Source organism: Eulemur rufifrons, chromosome 16 (genome assembly GCF_041146395.1).
Source record: "Eulemur rufifrons isolate Redbay chromosome 16, OSU_ERuf_1, whole genome shotgun sequence".
Classification (NCBI taxonomy): Eukaryota; Metazoa; Chordata; class Mammalia; order Primates; family Lemuridae; genus Eulemur; species Eulemur rufifrons.
Genome location: NC_090998.1, coordinates 20,669,472 through 20,690,811, shown reverse-complemented (window position 1 = coordinate 20,690,811; position 21,340 = coordinate 20,669,472). Strand labels below are relative to the sequence as shown.

At 33.4% G+C, this 21,340-nt stretch overlaps 1 protein-coding gene across 18 annotated transcripts in view; it reads left to right on the top strand.

Annotated features, from left to right (window-relative positions):
* C2CD5 (C2 calcium dependent domain containing 5) overlaps positions 1-21,340 on the top strand; it is a 95,733-nt gene that overhangs the window by 20,140 nt on the left and 54,253 nt on the right. For 8 of the 18 annotated variants that reach the window (XM_069490703.1, XM_069490702.1, XM_069490701.1 and 5 more), the window contains 6 exons: positions 491-586; positions 2,023-2,178; positions 2,853-3,051; positions 8,328-8,479; positions 13,455-13,540; positions 20,278-20,386. In XM_069490703.1, coding sequence (XP_069346804.1) covers positions 491-586; positions 2,023-2,178; positions 2,853-3,051; positions 8,328-8,479; positions 13,455-13,540; positions 20,278-20,386 — 798 coding nt within the window. Of the gene's footprint in view, positions 1-490; positions 587-2,022; positions 2,179-2,852; positions 3,052-7,219; positions 7,345-8,327; positions 8,480-11,710; positions 11,903-13,454; positions 13,541-14,137; positions 14,171-20,277; positions 20,387-21,340 lie in introns of all 18 variants that reach the window. The other 10 variants (XM_069490698.1, XM_069490697.1, XM_069490694.1 and 7 more) reach the window with 4 other exon arrangements.

Genomic DNA, 21,340 nt, shown 5'->3' with positions numbered 1-21,340 from the left:
AAACTACTGAGAATGAAAATGATTAGGAAACAAAATTAACATTACTATTATGATTGATATATTACAGATGCTCCATGACTTATGATGGGGTTATGTCCTGATAAACTCATCTTAAGTTGAAAATATCATTAAGTCAAACATGCATTCCATACACGTAATCTACCAAACACCATAGCTTAGCCTAGCCTACCTTAAAACATGCTCAGGACACTTATTAGTACATTAGCCTACAGTTGGGTAAGATTATCTAACACAAAGCCTGTTTTATAATAAAATGTTAAATATTTTGTATAATTTATTGAACACTGTACTGAAAGTGAAAAGCAGAATGGTTTTGCACCATTGTAAAGTTGAAAAATTGTAAGTTGAATCATTGTAAGACAAGGATTGTCTGTATTTTAAAATCGTTAATTGGCATTTATTTGCTTCATTATTTAATTGTGCATTATTTTCTTAAGATAGAAACTTGATTTTCCTTTTGAATTTATAGGTATCCGTGGGGAAATCAATGTAGTTGTTAAAGTAGACCTCTTCAATGATTTAAATCGGTTTAGGCAGTCATCATGTGGAGTCAAATTCTTTTGCAGTAAGTAAATACATTGTATTACTCATTTAACAGAAAATTTGATAATTGTTAAATATGGGAAATCAAATTAATTTTTCAGAAGGCTAATAGAAAAGGTTTTATACTTTGGGTTTAATGCCAAAGAGAAAATTGTTAATTTTCTACACACAATTACAATAGCTCTGAGACTGTTTATCTGAGTTGAAAGAAAATGGTATCTAATTTTAATAAATTTATGGAAATTTTTGTTAGAAAAATTCAGTGATATCTTACAGGACGGTGAAAGATAGGAGTAGACCATTGTGGCTAAGCACTATGATGCTACCCCAGATTATACAGGCTTCTACAGGTAGGGAGCCCTGAGTACTCCAAGAAATGCATGGGACTGAATTGGTCAGGTCTGGTTGACTCACATCCAGCCTCTATTAGTAGGATTAAAAACCTCTAGGTAGTTGAGTTAGCGTCAATGTACAAATGTCTCTTTTAAGAGACTAGTTTGGTATAGATGTTCTCAGGTTTTCCTTTTTCTTTGAGACAAGAGTCTCACTCTGTTGCCCAGGCTAGGGTACAGTAGTATCATCATAGCTCACTGCAACCTCAAACTCCTAGGCTCAAGCAATCCCCCTGCCTCACCCCTCAACCCCTAGTAGCTGGACTATAGGCATGTGCCACCACGCCTGGCTATCCCAGCTAATTTTTCTATTTTTTTTGTAGAGACACAGGGTCTTAGTCTTGCTTAGGCCGGTCTCGAACTCCTGGCCTCAAGCAATCTTCCCGGCTTAACCTCTCAAAGTGCTAGTATTACAAGCGTGAGCGACCACACCCGACCCCCTTTTTGAATCTGACCGTATCTTATTTAAATCCAATGGTATTTGGACTTAAATGAGTTTTATTTTTTAATGAGTCATATTAAATGAGTTTATTAAGTAGTATAGTGACTATTGAACCAGTTAGCCTGTGACCATGGATTATTAGAAACTGCAGAGCTGTATGACTCCTCAAGTTGTGTCAGAAAGATAATGGTTTGATTTTTGAGTTATAGATGTGGTGTACAGAAGTACTTTTGCAAAGGGCTTTGAATAGTTAAAGATTATTTATTATTTGCTTTCCACCTATTTCTATAATCTAGCTGATTTTAATTTTGATTTTTTTAAAACTTGGTATCGAATGCTATTTAAGGTAGTCTATAGCTATTTTCCAAATTATAAAAATACAATTTATATTTACAGTGTTTACATGATAAAGGTGAGAGCTCTCATGAAAGAAAATGATTATTCCTAAGAATAAAATGGATCTTAGAAGACTGATTAGAAGTATTGTTGTTATAATTACATTGAGATGATCATAGTAAAAGACATTCTTATGTATTTAAAAGATAAGAACTTAGACGTACATTTTCTAGAAATTGAATTTTACCTTTTGATAAATAGAAGCATAACAGATAATTTTTTTAACAGCAACATCTATTCCAAAGTGCTATAGAGCTGTGATAATTCATGGATTTGTAGAAGAACTTGTGGTCAATGAAGACCCAGAATATCAATGGATTGATCGAATTCGCACACCCAGGGCATCAAATGAGGCCAGACAGAGACTCATTTCTCTAATGTCAGGTATTAAAAAAAATAGCTTTATTATTGATTGACTTAATATTTTAAAATTTTTCACTTTTCTTTGACATGCTACCTGAAAATTTACAATGAAGGCTATTAATTTCAAGTGAATAATTCCCTATACCTGGACCCACCCTCCTGAACACGCATGTGCATTGCAGTCTTTTTAACAACTGGAAATCTGAATCAGGAGCTTGTTCCTAACTAGTTAAAGGAAATTGTGCTCATGAAAAGGGGTAGTGGAAAGAGCCCTGAGCAAGGTGGTTTAGGAAGGAGACCTGAGCATCAGGAAACTGGATTCTAGTTTCCCTCCCTCTAACATTTATTCACAGTCAGAGCTTAGGCAAATCACCTACCTCTCTCTCAAATACTTTCTGTTCAAATGTTGCCTTTTCACAGTTCTTCCCTGAGGAACCAGCACATATAGAACCAAAAATTGTTTGGTAAATGAATGCATGAATGAGTGAACCTAACTTGCCACATCTGTAAAATGCAGCTAATAATATCTTACCTTCCTGAAGGTAGAAGGCTAAACCAGCTACTCTTTTAGGTTCCCTTTAAGGTCTAAAAATGTATGATATTTTGTCTTGTTTTTCATCACTACCGTATCCAGCTTTATAGTATGTAATGTAGAGATATGAAGCAAGAATGAATTTTCTTCCTTTTTTTTGTAGGCGAACTGCAGAGAAAGATTGGCTTGAAAGTACTTGAAATGAGAGGCAATGCAGTTGTTGGATACTTGCAGTGTTTTGATCTGGAGGGCGAGTCTGGGTTAGTGGTACGAGCCATAGGAACAGCGTGTACTCTGGATAAATTAAGTAGCCCAGCAGCATTCCTTCCTGCGTGTAATTCCCCATCTAAAGATATGAAGGAGTAAGTATGAACCAATTAAATTGTTTTTATGGAGATTTTTTTCTTTTACCTATGCATTTTCATTCGATTTGAAACATTTTAGTAGACTTATTCAACATACATTATTTTCTACGATGGTTTTTCTTATCAGAGATGACTGCCAAAATTTAAAAGTTAAAAATATTTAGATATTCCTAATGTTTTATTTATACTGTCTTAATATGAAACTCAAGTAATATAAAATTAAACTTATTCCAGATCTTTACTGTGTATCAAAAGCATTAAATGAATATTCTTGCATTATGTGGAATTTTACTTACTTTCTGAAGGGTGCTTAAAACCCTCTACCAGATAATCCAATTATGCTTATTATTGGCAACATAGTATAGAAAGCAGGAAAGATTGACTTGTGCAGGAGTGTCAAACAGAGGCTAAGCAGTTTATAAAAATAAAGTAATTGAGTGTAATTAAATAGGGAATACCAGGGTCTATGTAAAGCTGAAGTAGGCATACTTTTTCTGTAAAAGGCCAGATAATAAATATTTTAGATACTGGCCATACAGTCTCTGTCTTTATTAAAAAAAGGAGATTGCTGATCCCCAATCTGAAGAAATTTAAACTTGAACATTTTTTAAAAGCTATGTGCGATTCAACAAAACACTTCTGTCGTCTGGATTTGGCCCGTGTGTTTGTCATTGTTTGTCCAAAGGCCAAGATTCTCAACATGGTGGTGGTGGTACTGTCAACACAGAATGTTTGAAACAAGATTTTTCTGTGATAGTGATTGGGGGATAGGACCTGTTGGGGCCTAGAGATGCTGAGTATCCCACACAGTAAGGGATACCCCTATACCATGAAGACTTGTTCCATCCTAAATGCCAGTAGTATTTTCATTGAGGACCATTGATCTAGAGATTCTTCTAGATCAAGGCTTGGCAAACTTTTTCTGTAAATGACCAGATGGTATGGGTAAATAGTTTTTGCTAAAGCTACTAATGACTCTGCCATTATAGTGTGAAAGCGAATGTGGACAGTATGCAAAGGAATGAATGTGGCTGTATTCAAATAAAACTTATTTATTTACAAAACAGATGGCAGAATGGTTTTGGCCTGCAGTCTATAGGTTTGCTGACTGCTGTTCTAGATAATCAGGGAGTCAGAATTCGGTAGTTCAGGCCGGGCGCGGTGGCTCACACCTGTAATCCTAGCACTCTGGGAGGCCGAGGCGGGTGGATCGCTCAAGGTCAGGAGTTCGAGACCAGCCTGAGCAAGAGCGAGACCCCGTCTCTACTAAAAACAGAAAGAAATTATCTGGCCAACTAAAATATATATAGAAAAAATAGCCGGGCATGGTGACGCATGCCTGTAGTCCCAGCTACTCGGGAGGCTGAGGCGGTAGGATCGCTTAAGCCCAGGAGTTTGAGGTTGCTGTGAGCTAGGCTGATGCCACCGCACTCACTCTAGCCCGGGCAACAAAGCGAGACTCTGTCTCAAAAAAAAAAAAAAAAAAAGAATTCTGTAGTTCAGAAAACCTAATATGTTTCCCAGTTCAGCCCAGTCAAGAGAGGTTGAATATAAAGTAATCATAGTCTTTAAAAAAAGGTGTTTTTGTTTTTTAACAATCTTTTTTAAAATGAGATTTTCATTTTAAACTTATTCTTTTTGTTTAGTCATTTTCTTTCTGCTGGCTATTAGTCACTTGGATTAAATTTTATTCACAAGAGGGAGTACAATATTACATATTGCCTAATTTTGTTTAGAAACACATTGACAAATAAAATAATTGTTTTAAATAAATTGAAGAGTGAATTTGCTTTACATTCCATTTACGATATCTCCTAGAGGGCTATGAATTGCTAGCTGCTACAGGTCGAGTCAGATTGCAGGTGTAGATTTTTGAGGGATGCAGATCTTTTTTTCCCTCTCCCTCTTTGCATAGCAAATTTAAGTAAATAGTTAATAGCAAATTTAAGGAGTTAGTCGAAAGAGAAAGATAAAGCTTTACCGTTAGAATGAGATATGGATAGCAGGGGAATGTGTTTGTGTGGGTTCAGGAAGAGTTCCATTAATGTAAACCTTCTGGGATTGTATAAGTTTTCTCCTTTTCTAATCTTAGCCATTGTCATAGCCATTAATCATAGCCTTAAATTGTCAAACATTTACAACATGACTGATTTAAGTTGCTTCATTAGGATTTTCTGAAAAGCATATTACTACCAAAGTGTAGTTATTTAAAAAAAAAACTAACCCTCAGTGCTCAGGCTGCCTTATTTCAATAAGCTTCCTTGTATTTTTCATAATGATTCAATTTGAGTGGTATTTCATAGCTTATTTTATGATTCAGCTGATTATAACTATTCTGATATTTAATTATCACATAACATTGTTGATTCTAAATAGGAACTTACTAAGAGATAGTTTAGATTACATTCCTGTCTGAATGGATTTAATATTAGAAATACCACAAGGGTGTTATTGTGATACAGTCTTTCATAAAAGGAGACTGATAGAAGTAGAATTCCAGGAATACATTATGGTGATGCTCCAGTGTCTTTGAATTTTAATTTGATGTCATAATTTGAACATTTTACAATGTTCATTTTATCTTATTTTACTTGTGTTAATGGTGTTTTCCACTTTATTAGTTCGTTTTTTCTTTTTAGATTTTTAGTGTAATGCACAATATAAATCCTTTTGATGTTTTCTAGCTGAACTCTCTTGGTAGAAAGTGCCTTGAAATATGATTTATTGCTTCTCTACTTAAAAAAAGTGCTTTTTAAGAGACTTCAGCTATAAATTCTCCTGTGTACAGCACTGATTCTTAGACTTTCTCACTTCAGCCTAGAAATAAACAAAAACACAACCTCCCTCGTTTGTATACAAATAGATCACCAATGAGATGTTTGTTTTTTATCAATTTTAATAGACATCTTTTTAATTTATATTACAGTAAAAAGCAGAAACATTTGTTCTATTGTAAAATTAGCAGTATTTTCGGAAAGTAGGCTGTAGACCCTAGGAAAGACCATTATGGTCAATTAATAATAGCTCATGTTTAAACCTTCACAAATCATGGTTGAGATAATGTTGTCTGGGCAGTCAATAGTATAGCAATGGAAAAGAAAAAAAGGTCAGGAAAAGTTGGGCTCTTGGCCTTCCTTTAACTTGAATTCTAGAAAATGGAGATTTGATTGTTTTTCAGAGTGTACTCATATATGATTTTATTTCCCTCATTGTGTGTAAGCAAAGACATTGTACAGTGAAATAATTGTTAATATGAAGTTCAAGATTCTAATTTATGTAATATACCTTTTTACTCTATTCAGTGTAACCCTTTTAGTCAAATTTCTTCTTGAAAATTTTAAATGTTATATATGAATATACACTTGTATATCTGATCTAAGTATATCCTTATCCACACACAGATGTGATCTGGATGTAAGTTAGTATCTTACGAAATTTCAATTCACAATGTAGTTTACATAATATATTTTGTATGAGAGCCAGACAAAATTATTTACATGGCTTTATTAATGTGTTTTTAAAAGCAGTATCTCCTTTTGTTTTATTTCCAGTGTAGCCTGGGTTTAAGTTGCATGTTTGGTGTGTTAAAATATGGAATTTGGGTATCTGCTTATATCCGTTGAGTTTACTTATTTCTCTATGCTGTCATTTTCATATTCTTGAGAACCCCTAAATGCTAGACAGAAGCAGTTGTTAAACTTTATTTATAGAAAAATATAATTAATTATATCAGCAATTCATATCTCAGTTTCAAAGGTAATATGAGAACTTTATATTTGACTTTTCAGTTTTATGGATGTCCTCCCCTCCCCCATAAATACTATATAGTAAGTTCTCTTGTGATCAAAATAATAACAAATGTGTTAAAGCAACTTAAAATCCAAATCTCAGTCTTTTTCTTATTTAATTCCCTTGACTGTTCTGCTTGCTATTTTTCTTATTCAGAATCCTAATTTATATTAATCCGATCCTTTGTAACTGTGTCCTAACAAGTTAATTTTTAGCTTTTCTTTTTTGCTTTTAACTTGTTTTTTGCATGCTAGGGATTAAAGAAAATAAGTTCTCTCCCCTAACTAAAGCTCTTTTGAAATTATTTTAACATAACTTTGCAATCTGTTGTACGTGTTGTTTTCTTTTCTTCCACTTTGACTGCGAATTCCCTCAGGTCTCCGCTGGTTCATCCTCCAAGCCATGGATGCCGCTCGACTCACAACAGCCCAATTCACACTGCTACTGGCTCACGACTTACTCAGAACTTCTCTGTGTCTGTTCCCACTCTCATCTATACTGGTACGAGACTGCTCAGACTCCAGAGATGGGGAGAGGCAAGCCACGGGCAGAGTGGCTGCCGAGGCAGGCAGGCAGGTAGTGTAGGCAGGTACCACAAGTCTTTGCTTCCTCCTTTTCTTACTCGCAGTCCAGCTTCAGTTGAAGAACTGTATTTGGCCACCACAGAGGCTGTAACTATATGGAAGTGAAAGTGTTCTTCCAGCTTCCAAAGTCTCTTCCACAGATCCTCTAAGAACCTTATCTTTCATACGGATACTGTGAATTTTGAGGAGAATTCTCCAGTATGTATTTTTGTGATTATTTCTGTGTTGGTTTAGAAATAAAATTGGTGATTAGATTCTAAATGAAATAGTTGCCAGAGCTTCCAATTTGCTTATTTACTTTATGTATAAAACCTGTTAAATACAGTAGGTTCTGTTTCGTTCTGTGGAAGAGAGCTATTGGAAAACAGGTAAGCAACTATTCTGCATTAAATGCAATGTTTCTGTGTAGCTGTATTCATTTTTCTCTCTGCTGTGTTTTTAGCTGTGGCACTCTTGATGCTATAGGATAAGGAAACATTTTTTTCTTTCAAAGATATCTGTGTGTGCAAATGTAAAACCAATTATGAATATTTACACACACCATTTGTAGTTATCATTTTTTCTTTTGTAACTTAAAAAAGCATTGTTTATTTGAAAATATTTTATCATATACTTATTTTTTATTTCTCCTTTTAATTAATTTTTACCCCTTAGTCTGTCATTTCATGCTTTTTTGCTTTTTCACTTGGCTTATTAACTGTATCAATGTAGATAATATTTATCTGGAGAATGATGAATGGTTAAACAGCAATTGATTGTCTTTGGCCTCATTCCCAGCTCCACACTTAAGAAATGACTGCTGGCCCTGCCCCAATACATTTCTGGTGTTTGGATCATGCTGCCACCCGTCAAGCCCTCTGGCACATGATTGCTTAATATTTTTCCACCTTCTTCTGGCAGGATTCCCTTCAATGAAGATCCCAATCCCAATACTCACTCATCAGGACCCTCAACCCCTCTGAAAAACCAAACTTATTCCTTTTCACCTTCCAAGTCCTACAGTCGACAATCCTCTTCTTCTGACACAGATTTGAGTTTGACACCCAAAACTGGTAAGGCGCTTCCACCCACCTTTTGTTTTTTCTTTTTTAAAAATTTGTTTCTGTTTCTTATTAGCTTTCCATCCAAGTCTTTCCTCCTGTTTTTGGCATTTAAGTTAAAGATAATGTGAATATTGATCATTTTCAGTTAACTGCAATTAGAATATGAAAATTTTATATAGTTCAGAAATTATCTTGTTTGGAGATCTATATTTTATTGATTTAATCATAGTGTAGGTATCAAGTCCAAGATTTATTTTTGCGTGTAAACATTTTTCATTTCATGCTAAAATTAAGAGGATAATATCTTAAAACATTTGATTAGAAAATAACAATAGTAACTAGCAATCAAATTCCTCATGGAGTATAAGCATTTTTGAATTTGTTTCTGCCTATTTCTGAATTTAATTTTAAGGTTTTGTTATGGAAAAAAAATCATAAGAACCACTGAAATCATTATGTTGGAAAACGTAGATTTATTTATCTACTTATTAACTTATGATTTAAAATGTTTGGTTTTCCTAGTCTTATATAGCATTTTTATTTTACTTATTCTTGAATTTTTCTTGATTTATTAAATTTATAATTTTCCCTCTCCTATTTGTATTTTGATGTATAATCTTTATGGGTTTTTAGGAATATGTTTTATGATAAAAAGTTGATAAAAAGTCAGATGAGTTCCTTACTTGAAATAGAATTATTTAAATCATTAAATTATTGTTTTTAAGAAAAATTACAAATAAATTTTAAAAGTTAATGGTTTGCAGTTTTATAAATAGTATTTTTGTCTGGCAATTTTCCCTAAAACATAGTTCTTATTTGTGTTATTTTTAACTTAGCATCTTTAATAACTCTATTTTTATATTAGAAAAGAAATTTATAAAATAAATCTAGATTTTGTGAAAACAATGAAAAGAAATTTAATTCCAAACCAGTGCTACTTCTAAAGAAAGGGTGTTTTAAAAAAGCCTGTGGATTTAATTTCTATTTTTATAAATGTAGTCACAAAATATAAAGAAGATAATTATATTCACCAGTTTCTTTGAAGATACTAGCTTTATTTTTACATATATATAGTTGTGAGTAATGTCTAAAAATAATGTAGCATTTGATAGTAATGGATACTTTAGAATGTGGTATGTTAACAATATTTATGCCATAAAAATTGAACCATTCAAATTATAGTGAAAAAAATTTTTTTAAATAAAGAATAAGAGACTCTGACCTTAAAATTTATGACAATAAAAACAGGAAGATTTAGGATGGTATTTGAAGAATACATTTAAAATATATACACACACACACACACATATTTTTAGAGACAGTTTCTCTGTCACCCAAGCGGGAATGCAGTGGTGAGATCATAGCTCACTGTGGCCTTGAACTCCTGGGCTGAAGCAGTCCTCTCACCTCAGCCTTCTAAGTATCTTGGACTACAGGAGCATGCTACCATGCCTCGATACTTAAAAAATTTTTTTGTAGAAATGGGGCCTCACTATGTTGCTCAGGCTGGTCTTGAACTCCTGGCCTCCAGCAATCCTTCCACTTAGGCCTTCCAAAGTGCTGGGATTATAGGTTTGAGCCACTGTACCTGGCCTGGAAAATATTTTTGATGCTTTGGTCCACTGACTGTATATTCCAGACCATTTTTCAGCACTTTTATCTATTATTTTTCTTTACCATACTAGAGATAAAAATTAGAAAATATTTCCTTGGTCTATTTCTTTTTCTTTAATTCACCAAAAGATCAAGCCTAAAGAAGATTGTCAAGTAATAAATTAACTGAACCAGACTTCTCTTCCCTTAGCTTTCTAGTAGGCAGTCAATTGTAGTATCAGTGAAAACTTTGTATTTTATCTTCTAGCTCCAAATTTTTAGTTTTTACAAATTCATTTATAAATGAGGTACTATTGTTCTATATTTCTATATTTACAACTGCCTCTAAATAAATTATTTTGTTTTGATTGTAGTTCTTCACTGACTCAATAGCTTATTTATAGAATATTAGCAGTTTTTAGTCCCTTGGCTTTATCACAAATCTCTAAATATCTTGAATAGTCCTGAGGAGCATTCCTATTTCTCATGGAGATTTAAAATGGCAAAATTATGATTGTTCTAAAATTTTTATACTGTAATTTAGCATGTATTTCATGATTCTCTGCCTATTAATTTACCTATATACAAAATCAATGTCATCAGAAATAGTGGTAAGAGATAATGTGATTATAATTGATTTATTATATGTGGCCTGGGAAACCAAAAGTAAAATAAAGTTAATAAAACTTAGACTGATGATCTTTTTTCTGTTTATAGTTAAAGCTATTGTCTGTTTTTTTGGTAGGTCTCTTTTAAAACAGTTCTTATTTATTTCTGTAGATTCTAATTTTTACAAGGCTTTATTTTTATGTTTTTCCTAAGTAATCAATTAATAGGAATGGAATTCTAGATTGCTATTGTTAGAATACTGACTGAAGCTAATTGTTACTTTTTTAGTCAGGCTTTTTTTTTTTTTCCTTCCAGGCTTTTAACCATGTATAGTTTTTGTGATCCTGAGGGTGTTTGACCCTTAGTGTACCTTAGTGTATAGAGACCCTTAGTCTCTATAAATGCAGATAGTATTATTATCAGATTAAATTATTAAAAATTTTAGAGGAAAAAGTATTAATATTCATCCCAAAGCTGGACAGAAAGAAGTTAATATGTATTTAAAATTAATAAGGGTATCTGTTACCTCATCTGGTACTATTGGATTGTTTTTTATGGATATTCAATTAAAATACTTAAAAATGTTATCTTTTAGTTAGTAACATTTGAAGTACTATACCTTCACCACTTTAAATAGGTGTTTATATTTGAGCCAACAAGTTTCTGGCTTTAAAAATTTGAAAATGTGGTACATTTTAACTTTATAAATTCTTAAGCAAAAAAGGGTAGGTAATTTAAGTATTTTGAAGAAGTCAGTTAAGTGATTAGAATGGCATAAAATCCTAAGTTAGTGATTTAAAAAATTCTAATGATTGCAAAGTTTGTAAAGATTTTGTTAAGTTTTAGACTATACCTTTTATTTACATTATGTTGGATAGATGGTCTTGCTACTGAGTTTTCATTTGCTTAGTGTAATTTGTCTATACATTTTAAAATTCATTTTTACTGTTACGTTTTGCTTCATCATTGCTTTCCTTATCCTGCGTTTTCTGATCATCTTCTGAATCTGCATCTTTTCTCTGCTACTTTCCTCCACAGCACCTTACCCACAGGGACCTAGGATTTACCTGTTTCCCAGCTCCCCCTCTCTCTCTTGTGGTTCCCTTCATCTTAAAAAGTCCTGTCTCCTCCTCTCGGAATCTAGCCTTACCCCTCATCATTCTAGCCTTGTCAGCCCAGTTCTGAGGAAAAGTGTTTCTTTCAGTGAAGAGCTGTTCCTGGCTGCTTCTGGTAGGATCACACATTATGTCAGCTTTTTAATCCCTTTATTTTTCGTACTAAAGAATTACTGAGTATTTTCTACAGGATGTATTGCTATTATTTTTCTTGCCAGTAGAGAGTTAAACAATTAGAATTATCATAAGAATATAATTGAGGATTACTTGATGGATAATTATGTATATTCTTCTAAATTACTTTATATATTAAAAAAGTATGTCCAAGGACGTAGATGTTGATATTTCCAACAATTAGTAGGTTCTTATTACTCGAGTTTCTGTTTTAGATGTTTTACTATCTTTCCCTTCATACCAATTCCATTCACATTGGACCTGTATCATCATGTTGCTAAACCATATGGTTACATTAGTAAATTATTCTGTTTAAATCAGTTTAAGTCTCATTTTGGTGATACTCTTTCATTATCCATTTTTTTCTGTCTGTTGCATTAATTATTCAATTATTCTATATTTTCTGATATTTTGCTTATCACTACAAATTTAGATTTTATTTTGTGGCTTTTAATATCCTTCATATAAAGATCTTAGTTTCATGTCTATGTTTAGTATTGTATAGTCTCTAAAAAATAATGTTTAGGTTACTATAAGAATGAATTTCTTTTTGTTTTTAAAGAATAGAATGGGACTATACACATGCTAACCTTTGTTTCCTTATCCAAGAACAGCTAAAAATGTAAAAATAAATTAGTTCCTTTTTAAGTCATTGCAGTAAATTTGACTGTATGCATCTTCAGTTTTGAAAGGGGTGGGATTAACTCTAGTATGTAGAGCACTGGCTTCTCATCTCTCCCCTGCTTTCTGTAATTGTTTGACCATAGTTGATCTATTGATACTATCAAAAAAATAAGGTAGGGAAAGAAATTTAAAATTAAGCCTTAAAAAATACATCTAAGAGTTTGGGAAATATAATTCTTTCATCCTTAGCTATGTGCATTTGTGATGTGTCTATTATTACATGTCTGTGACTTGTAGTCTTTTTAAAGAAATTTATTGATTTTGCAAATAAATATTAACAAGTATGAAATAATACTATTTTGTGATGATGTTATATTTAGAAATGGGAAGTTATCAGAAAATAGATTTGACTATATTTCAAAATTGCCTAAATTTCATGCTCTTTAGAGAATTTTGGAATATTTTAAGGGAGCACAATTAGTGCATTTCCTTTCTATATTTACATTTAATCAAATATTTAATATGTATCTCTTTTAGTATCCTTAAATTATTAACATGGTAATTGTTATCTTGATTATTTTTTATTAGAAGATTCAATTTTAAAAAATGCAATACTATATAAAGTTTCAACCCCTAACATAATATAATTTTTAGAACAAATTAAGTTTAGCTGTGGTCAGTAGGGCTTTGATATCTTGCTTCTAAAGGAATACAGTAAAATATGTGCTTAGCTGTCATCTCAAATGCTTTAAATGTTTTGGATCATTTTATCATATTTTGACTTACGATATTTATGAAGATGAATGCAATTAAACTTTCTGTTTCTATAGTTGTTTTTTGGTTGTTATTTATGTACCGATGTTCTGTAGGAATGGGAAGTGGTAGTGCTGGAAAAGAAGGGGGGCCATTTAAAGCTCTTTTAAGACAACAGACTCAGTCAGCATTGGAACAGAGGGTAAGATTCACTATACATTCTTTGTTCTTACACTTAGTATGACTTTATTTTATGCTTCTATGTACGTATGTACTTTTATAAACTGTTTTTGTTCATATATCTGTAATATTACAATTTTGAATATATTCAAGATATCAGAGTAATTTGTTTATGCATAATTACTTTGGCTTTGGAATAATTCTATAACTATTTTTGTTTTGTCCTCCAATCTTTTATAAGAAATATTCTTTTTGGAAATACCTATTGAATGCTAATGTTATTTTCCATTAAACTTATAGTAAAGGAAAGAAATGGCAGAAATTTTTACAGAAAAAATATTTCAGTAGAATTTTATTATATTAAAAATAAATCTTTAGTATGTTAATATATTTATTTGTTGAGATTATCTTTATCACTGGCCAATCATGGATAAGAAATGTACAGATTCAGATTCTGTATTTCTACATATTAATATAAATAATGTGGGTATTCAGTATAATGCAACCATTTTAATTATAAGTTTAACATTTAGTTACATTTGTTGAGTAGGAAAATGAATAGTTACAGTTTTTGGATGATTTTTCTCTCTCTCTTTTTTTAATAAACTTCATTGCTAAGGGAGGATCGCCTCATAGGTTCTGTAGAAGGCGGGTATGTTTCTGAACATGTGTGAGAGCCTATTTCTTGTGTTGGAAGCTTTTCTAGTTTTAATCTTGGTCATTTAAGTTTTATTTAAGCTTTTAGCAAGTGTTGCTAGCTTTTTCTTTTTTCCATAATGCAGAGTTTTTTCAATTTAATAATACTGTGAGGCTCATGTTCTTTTTCTAACAATTAATACAGTGCATGATTTTATGTGTCATGTCAGTTTTTTTAAGACACAGTTCCATAGCTTTCATTATGTCTCATTTGGAAGCTACATTCATTTACTGAATCTTCTTTTACATGTTCTATTCTGCACCAGGATTAAGGGGGGGAAAGGTGAAACATGGTAAATACCTATAAAAGGGTACATTTTATAAAATACAGGTATTTTTCTTCTAGAGGTTGGCTCTTGAGAATACTGTTTTTCAGATCCTATTATTACAAATAACACCAATTTAATTTTTCTAGACTTTCTTTCCTTATGTTGAAAGTGCCTGTGTATGCACTGTTTGCCTTTTAGACAAGGCTGGAAAGAACAGAGCTGAAATAGGTAGAGTGATCAGACTTTAGCTGTGCCCAGTTCTTTGCTTTATACTCTATCAAGCAGCAGTTAGTTCCCTTTCAGCTACTCTCACACCTTGCAGGCATACCAACAACTGTCACCAAAAGGCCTACCTAAACATTCAAATAATCCGTTTCAACCAAAAACAGCAGAAGACTGAAAACATTGAAGAGGGTCAGAGTGAAAGTGTGTGTGTGTCCGGAATGCTCTTACCTCTTCCCCCCTCCCATTTTTATGTTCTCTACAGAGCCCTTCACACTAGGAATATGATTTCTTGTAATTCCAATTACCATCCCAGAATTTACATCAGCAAAAAAACTTGGGTTCCCCTGAAAGTTGATATAATGGGATTTTGCCTGTATGTTGGGCCTGTGACTTTACTGTCTGTACTAAGAATCTTTAAAACCATCTCACTTTAAGGGAAAAAATATTAATCAATGAAAATCATTTTGAATTTAGTTTGGATAAAATTTATGTTTTCAAATATGTTTTTAAACATTCTTAAAATTTTGGACATGTTAACACACTGCACATACATTACTAGATAACCTTCATGGAATTAACAGCAAAGGTATGGAGAGTGATAGTTTTCATTTACAAATTCATAAATCCTGAATGGCAGTTATATCTACATTAGCTACTTGAGTTTAGGAGACTACTTCTCTACCCTGTGTCCAGAGCCAATAGCAAAAGCATTATTATCTTTAGCTTTCCTGTTCACCCGTGTGTGGCTGCCATTAGCATGGCTTTTGTTTTAAGAAAAATTTGTATAGAATTATGAAGAATTCTCCCAATATGTGTTCCAATACACCTTAATTCTGCCAACTTAAACTACTTACATCTTTTTTTTTTTTTTTTTTTTGAGACAGAGTCTCACTCTGTTGCCCGGGCTAGAGTGAGTGCCGTAGTGTCAGCCTAGCTCACAGCAACCTCAAACTCCTGGGCTCAAGCGATCCTCCTGCCTCAGTCTCCAGAGTAGCTGGGACTACAGGCATGTGCCACCATGCCCGGCTAATTTTTTCTATATATATTTTTAGTTGGCCAGATGATTTCTTTCTATTTTTAGTAGAGACTGGGTCTCACTCTTGCTCAGGCTGGTGTCGAACTCCTGACCTCGAGCAATCCACCCGCCTCGGCCTCCCAGAGTGCTAGGTAGGATTACAGGCGTGAGCCACTGCAACCGGCCTACTTATATCTTTATATATATATATATATATATTTTTTTAATATTCATTTTTATCCCTTGCTAAACCACCCTTAATAAATTGTATGGCCTTTTCTTTCTTGAGGAAAGACAAACTTTATTTGCCCAACCTCTTTTATTTAATGGATTATTCAGGTAGCAGTTCTCAAAAATAAAAGTGTTATTCTTTTCTCTCACAAGAACATTAAAAAAAGAAGTTGACAAGATCTTGCAAAAGGTGCCATATTTTTGGGAAATGAGAGAAATGAAAGTTTTATTTAGATTTAGATTCCACCTGTGCATTATTTAACATAGAGTAGATAGATTTGTTTTTCAGTAAGTTTCTTGTTTTACCTGTAAGAAAAATGGAAGTTACTTTTTAGTTTCTGGGTTTTATATTTTTCTTCAGTAAAGAAACATAGTTAATTTAGCTTGACCTAGTATTTCCCAAATACATGGCATGGAACCTTCCTTTTAAAGTAGCTATTAGTGAGGAACACACTTTGGGAAACATTCATATAAAGCAAACTCTTGATGAATTGTAATCTTTTTAGAAATGGGGGTAAAATTGTACAATAAATCATAGGAGGAATCTGGCATCAGTTTTATAACTAAAATATTTACTTTGGTCTTTTGAAATAAAAAAATTAATTTTTTAAAAAATAAATATTTTCTAAGAACAATCCTATTTAAATCTCTTTTTAAAAAGAATATTTCCATTGTGTTCTGATGATTTTTCAGTTAGCCTGTCTTTGAGCACACAATATTAAATATTTTTAAGCTGCACGCACTTGGCTTACATCAAAGAATCAACATAGAAAGTCCATCTAGGTACTACGTATTTGCTGGAGAAAATTTCTTCTGCAGTTTCTGAAATTTACCTCTAGGCATTGGAAGCAGGTGTGCATGGACTGATCTTAAGGAAGCTTCCTTTTCAGTGGAAGAAAATCTGTAAATTTATCAGATATAATAACATTATTGACAAAAATCAAGTTTAAATACTTAAAAGTATTTCCTGGTGATGATGGTGGCATACTTAACAGTCTCTTATGGATTTCAGCAGTACCTCTTTATAATTAGAAAATTATCTGGAACTGGAGTTTTGGTTAAATAATAGTGACATTTTTATTTATTATAGGTTAAATTTTATGTTTCAGAGTGAATTGGTATGCTGATTAGTGAACGAGGGCCATGTAAGACAGAGTTTAACACATTGACTGCCACACACAAAAAAATTTTTCCCTGGGGCCACCATGTTTTATTATGAAAATAGGATCATTTTGTTTCCTAATTTAATGAAAAGTTTATTTTTTATTTTCTGTACATGAGTTATATATGCAACTTCAGAAAATGCTAGAGCTGGGCGCGGTGGCTCACGCCTGTAATCCTAGCATTCTGGGAGGCCGAGGCGGGTGGATCGCTCGAGGTCAGGAGTTCGACACCAGCCTGAGCAAGAGTGAGACCCCGTCTCTACTAAAAATAGAAAGAAATTATCTGGCCAACTAAAATATATATATAGAAAAAATTAGCCGGGCATGGTGGCACATACCTGTAGTCCCAGCTACTCGGGAGGCTGAGACAGGAGGATTGCTTGAGCCCAGGAGTTTGAGGTTGCTGTGAGCTAGGCTGACGCCACGGCACCCACTCTAGCCCGGGCAACAGAGTGAGACTCTGTCTCAAAAAAAAAAACAAAAAAAACACCAAATGTTAGAATCAATTTTTACCTTGCACGCCAATTGAGTTGTATGTGACTCATGACATTTATTGAATTTGTTTCAGAGAACTGAGTCTTCATATGCTTCGTAAGGCCCTGGGCTCAAAACTAGCATTACTTAAATTCAACTCACGTGGCAGTTAATTTGTAAAGTTGGCAGAGCGGGCCTTCACTTATGGTTTGCCCTATGTTTTTCTGCTCTGATCAGCTCTAGTATGTTTTCCCTCCTGTTTCTTCATGCAGTGTCCCAGAATTTGGGGAGAAGATTAAAGAATCCTGAATAGAGAAACCATTTAATTTCATTTTTTTCATACTTATTTACAATCTTATATGCAGATTTTTTTGGGGGTGGGGGAGGATGGACAGAGTCTAGCTCTGTTGCCTGGGCTAGAGTGCAGTGTCGTCATAATAGCTCACAGCAACCTCAAACTCCTGGGCTGAAGCAATCTTCCTGCCTCAGCCTCCTGAGTAGCTGGGACTATAGGTGCACACCACCACACCCAGCTAATTTTTCTATTTTTAGTAGAAATGGGGGTCTTGCTCTTGTTCAGGCTGATCTAGAACTCCTGAGCTCAAGCAATCCTCCTGCCTTGGCCTCCCAGAGTGCCAAGGCGTAAGCCACTGCACCTGGCCCTAGGTATTTTCTCATATGTGAACTTAACCTAATTTATTTCTTAGTTTTAGAAGGAAGTACTATTTTCCATTTAGCTTAGACAAATTTTATTTTCAGTGTCTCTTGTATAGATATTTAAAAGATTTAAGTATAAAGGTTAAATGTAAAGTGCTTTTTTATTCTATGGGACCATCACATACCTCAGATATTTTGAGGAAATTTTAAAATTTAAGTGTTTCTGGCATTGAAGAAAAATCATGAAGACCTAACTTACATTACTAATAACATAAGCTCACCTATACATCTCTCATTTAAAACTTACATTTAAAAAGTTCAAATGGAAATAAGGATGCATTTTGTCTAAACATTTTATAATACATTTAAGTGACATTTTCCCCTTTTGTCCTCTCCCTTCTCCTTTCCCTCTTTCTGCTGGGCCAAACCTAACCATTTCCATAGACTGGTTTTGTATTCTTTTCTTACATAGCCTAAATTTTTTTCTTGCTTTTTTTAATTTAGAGATTACTTCTAAATTCAAACTGAATCTATTTCTAAATATTTGTGTGTGTGTAGATATACATACATACACATGTTTTTTATACTCAACCTTCATGGATTACTGAGGTGTGCAGGACTGTTTGCTTTTGTACTAAATGATTCCAAGTTGCTATGCTTTGTGAATTAAGCTTTTGTGAGTTTGTATTCTCCATGCTTTAAGCAGCCAGTCAATAATCTTTTTGCTTTTAATGTGCCTGCTTCTAGTAGTATTCTGTATCTTTTTCTCTCCCAGCTTTTATTTGTTGCGTTCAATCTACTGTGGTCTAGAAAATAAGATATCTAATTTATGTTCTTAAAAGATATTTAACTACTATATATTATAATATGAATATGTCTTTGAAGATCTGTGAATAAAATGCATGAGCTTTGGTAATTGACACCATAACAGGTTTTTTTTTGGTTTTGACTGTGGAGAGCTCTGTTTTACTTACTTTTCAGCTCTCAGTTATGTTTAAAATAGCTGAGGCTACTGGTAAGTGATTTCTGGTTAAGCGAGTTCCATTAGTCTTAACGCCAGACAGGTCAGATATCGAGTTTCCTTTACCTGCTTCCAATTTGTATGATGTGAGGGGCCTCTGTGCAAGCCACAGGAGCTCCCCTTTCTTCCTTTGTGCTATTTCAGTGACTTTCCTTTTTCTTCTTTATCGGTTCTCTTTTGTATGTTTCTTTTTGTCTCTTAAGTTGAAGAGTTTTATGTCCTTGAGGGAAAAGGGGAGAATAAAGCTTGGAAGAACTTGTGGAATTTTATTGCCTCCTTAGTTCTTATTTGCCTACCTTTCTCCTTTCCTTAATATACATTTATGTACTTGCATTTGCTCCTGCTAGAGAGTAAATAATCCCACACAGCAATTCTCTACCTGCCTCAACTTGATATTTGCCCCCATCCTCTCTCCTTTCTTTTAACCCACACTACTCATCTTTTCACTTCCCCTTCCTTGTTCCCACTTTTTTTTAGGTCTCTTGCCCCAGGCCTTTGGAGTCTTTACCAATGGCTTATGTTGGGTGTGTATGTGAAGGGAGTATCTATACCACTGAGAAATAGAAAAGGGGTAGAGAGTTAGGGCAGTCCCCTCAGTGGCTTATATTGGGTGTGTATGTGAAGGGGGCATCTACACCACTGAGAAATAGATGAGGGGTACAGAGGGCAGTCCCCTCATCTTATTGCAAAATTGTGTTAGGGTAGGAGGTTGAGAGGAAGGAAGAGTGTGTTCCAAATATCTCAAATTAGAACTCTAAGAACATCTTTTCTCACTGAGAATTAATAAAAAGAGTATTTAGGTTCTGTATAAAAGTATATATATGGGAAAATGGATTTGGAACTCTAAATATCTAATGAAACTTTTAATTACGAAGCATATTTAATGTATAATGGGTAGCCTTTTATTTCAAGGGATAGAATACATTTCCTATGACAAACTTTTTAACAGGCAATGTTTTAATATTTTCCACATGGTCAGTTGTATTTTCCTCCCATTCTTTCTACTAGGAATTTCCATTTTTTACGTTGACGGCATTTCCTCCTGGATTTCTTGTGCATGTTGGGGGTGTTGTTAGCGCACGTTCTGTGAAGCTTTTGGATCGTATCCACAATCCTGGTATGTTCTTAAAAAATTTGTTTCAATGTTTTCTTTATTTAAATTGTGATTTTTAAAATAGATTTTTATGATTTTTTTTTTAAAGCCAAACCTATCTGAAAAGAAAAATGAAAAAGTATAAACTGGCACATTACTTTAAAATATTCGTAGTAGTCTTAATTAAAAATAATCAAATGAAGTAGAAGTATGTTTTAGTTACTTTTCTATACAAACTAAACAGATCTTGGTTTCTTTTAGACTAAGGTATCACTTTAGGGAATCTTTAAATAACTTTGGAGTCAGCTATTTTGTTTGACCCAAATTTTATAACTTGACCCTTCTGGCCATTAATTTAATGTGTTAATTCTTTTTGTTAGCAATAGCTCCTTAGAGATTATTTAACTTCCTTGTTTTTAAAAGAGGTAATCTTTTAAAGTTTAATTGTAAAGCTGAGTACAGTGGCGAGTGCCTGTAATCCCAGCTACTCGGAGGCTGAGGCAGGAGCATTGCTTGAGCCCAGGTGTTAGAGGCTGTAGTGTGCTATGATAAGGCCTATGAATAGCCACTGCACTCCAGCCTGGGCAACACAGTGAGACCCTATCAAAAAAAAAAGAAAAGAAAAAAGTAACTGTACATATTGTGTTGAGTATCTGAGAATTAAAAAAAAAAACAACCTCTGGTTCCTCAGTTTCTTTTATATAGCTGTTTGTTTCATGTAAAGCAAACAAGTAAGAATAGTAGCTCACTTCCTTGAAACATGGGGCCATAATTCTAAAAGAGAATGGTATCAAAGACCCAGTAACCTCAGGCTCTTGGATTAGAAATACTGCGTTGATTTTTTTAAGTCTAAAATAAGTGTGATAAATGGTAGAAACTTTCCATAAGGAATGTGCTCTTGCATCTCTTATTGACTAGATGCTCAAATGACTTACCTTAAACTTGAAGTTACATTAGTATTCGTATTTAGCATATGTG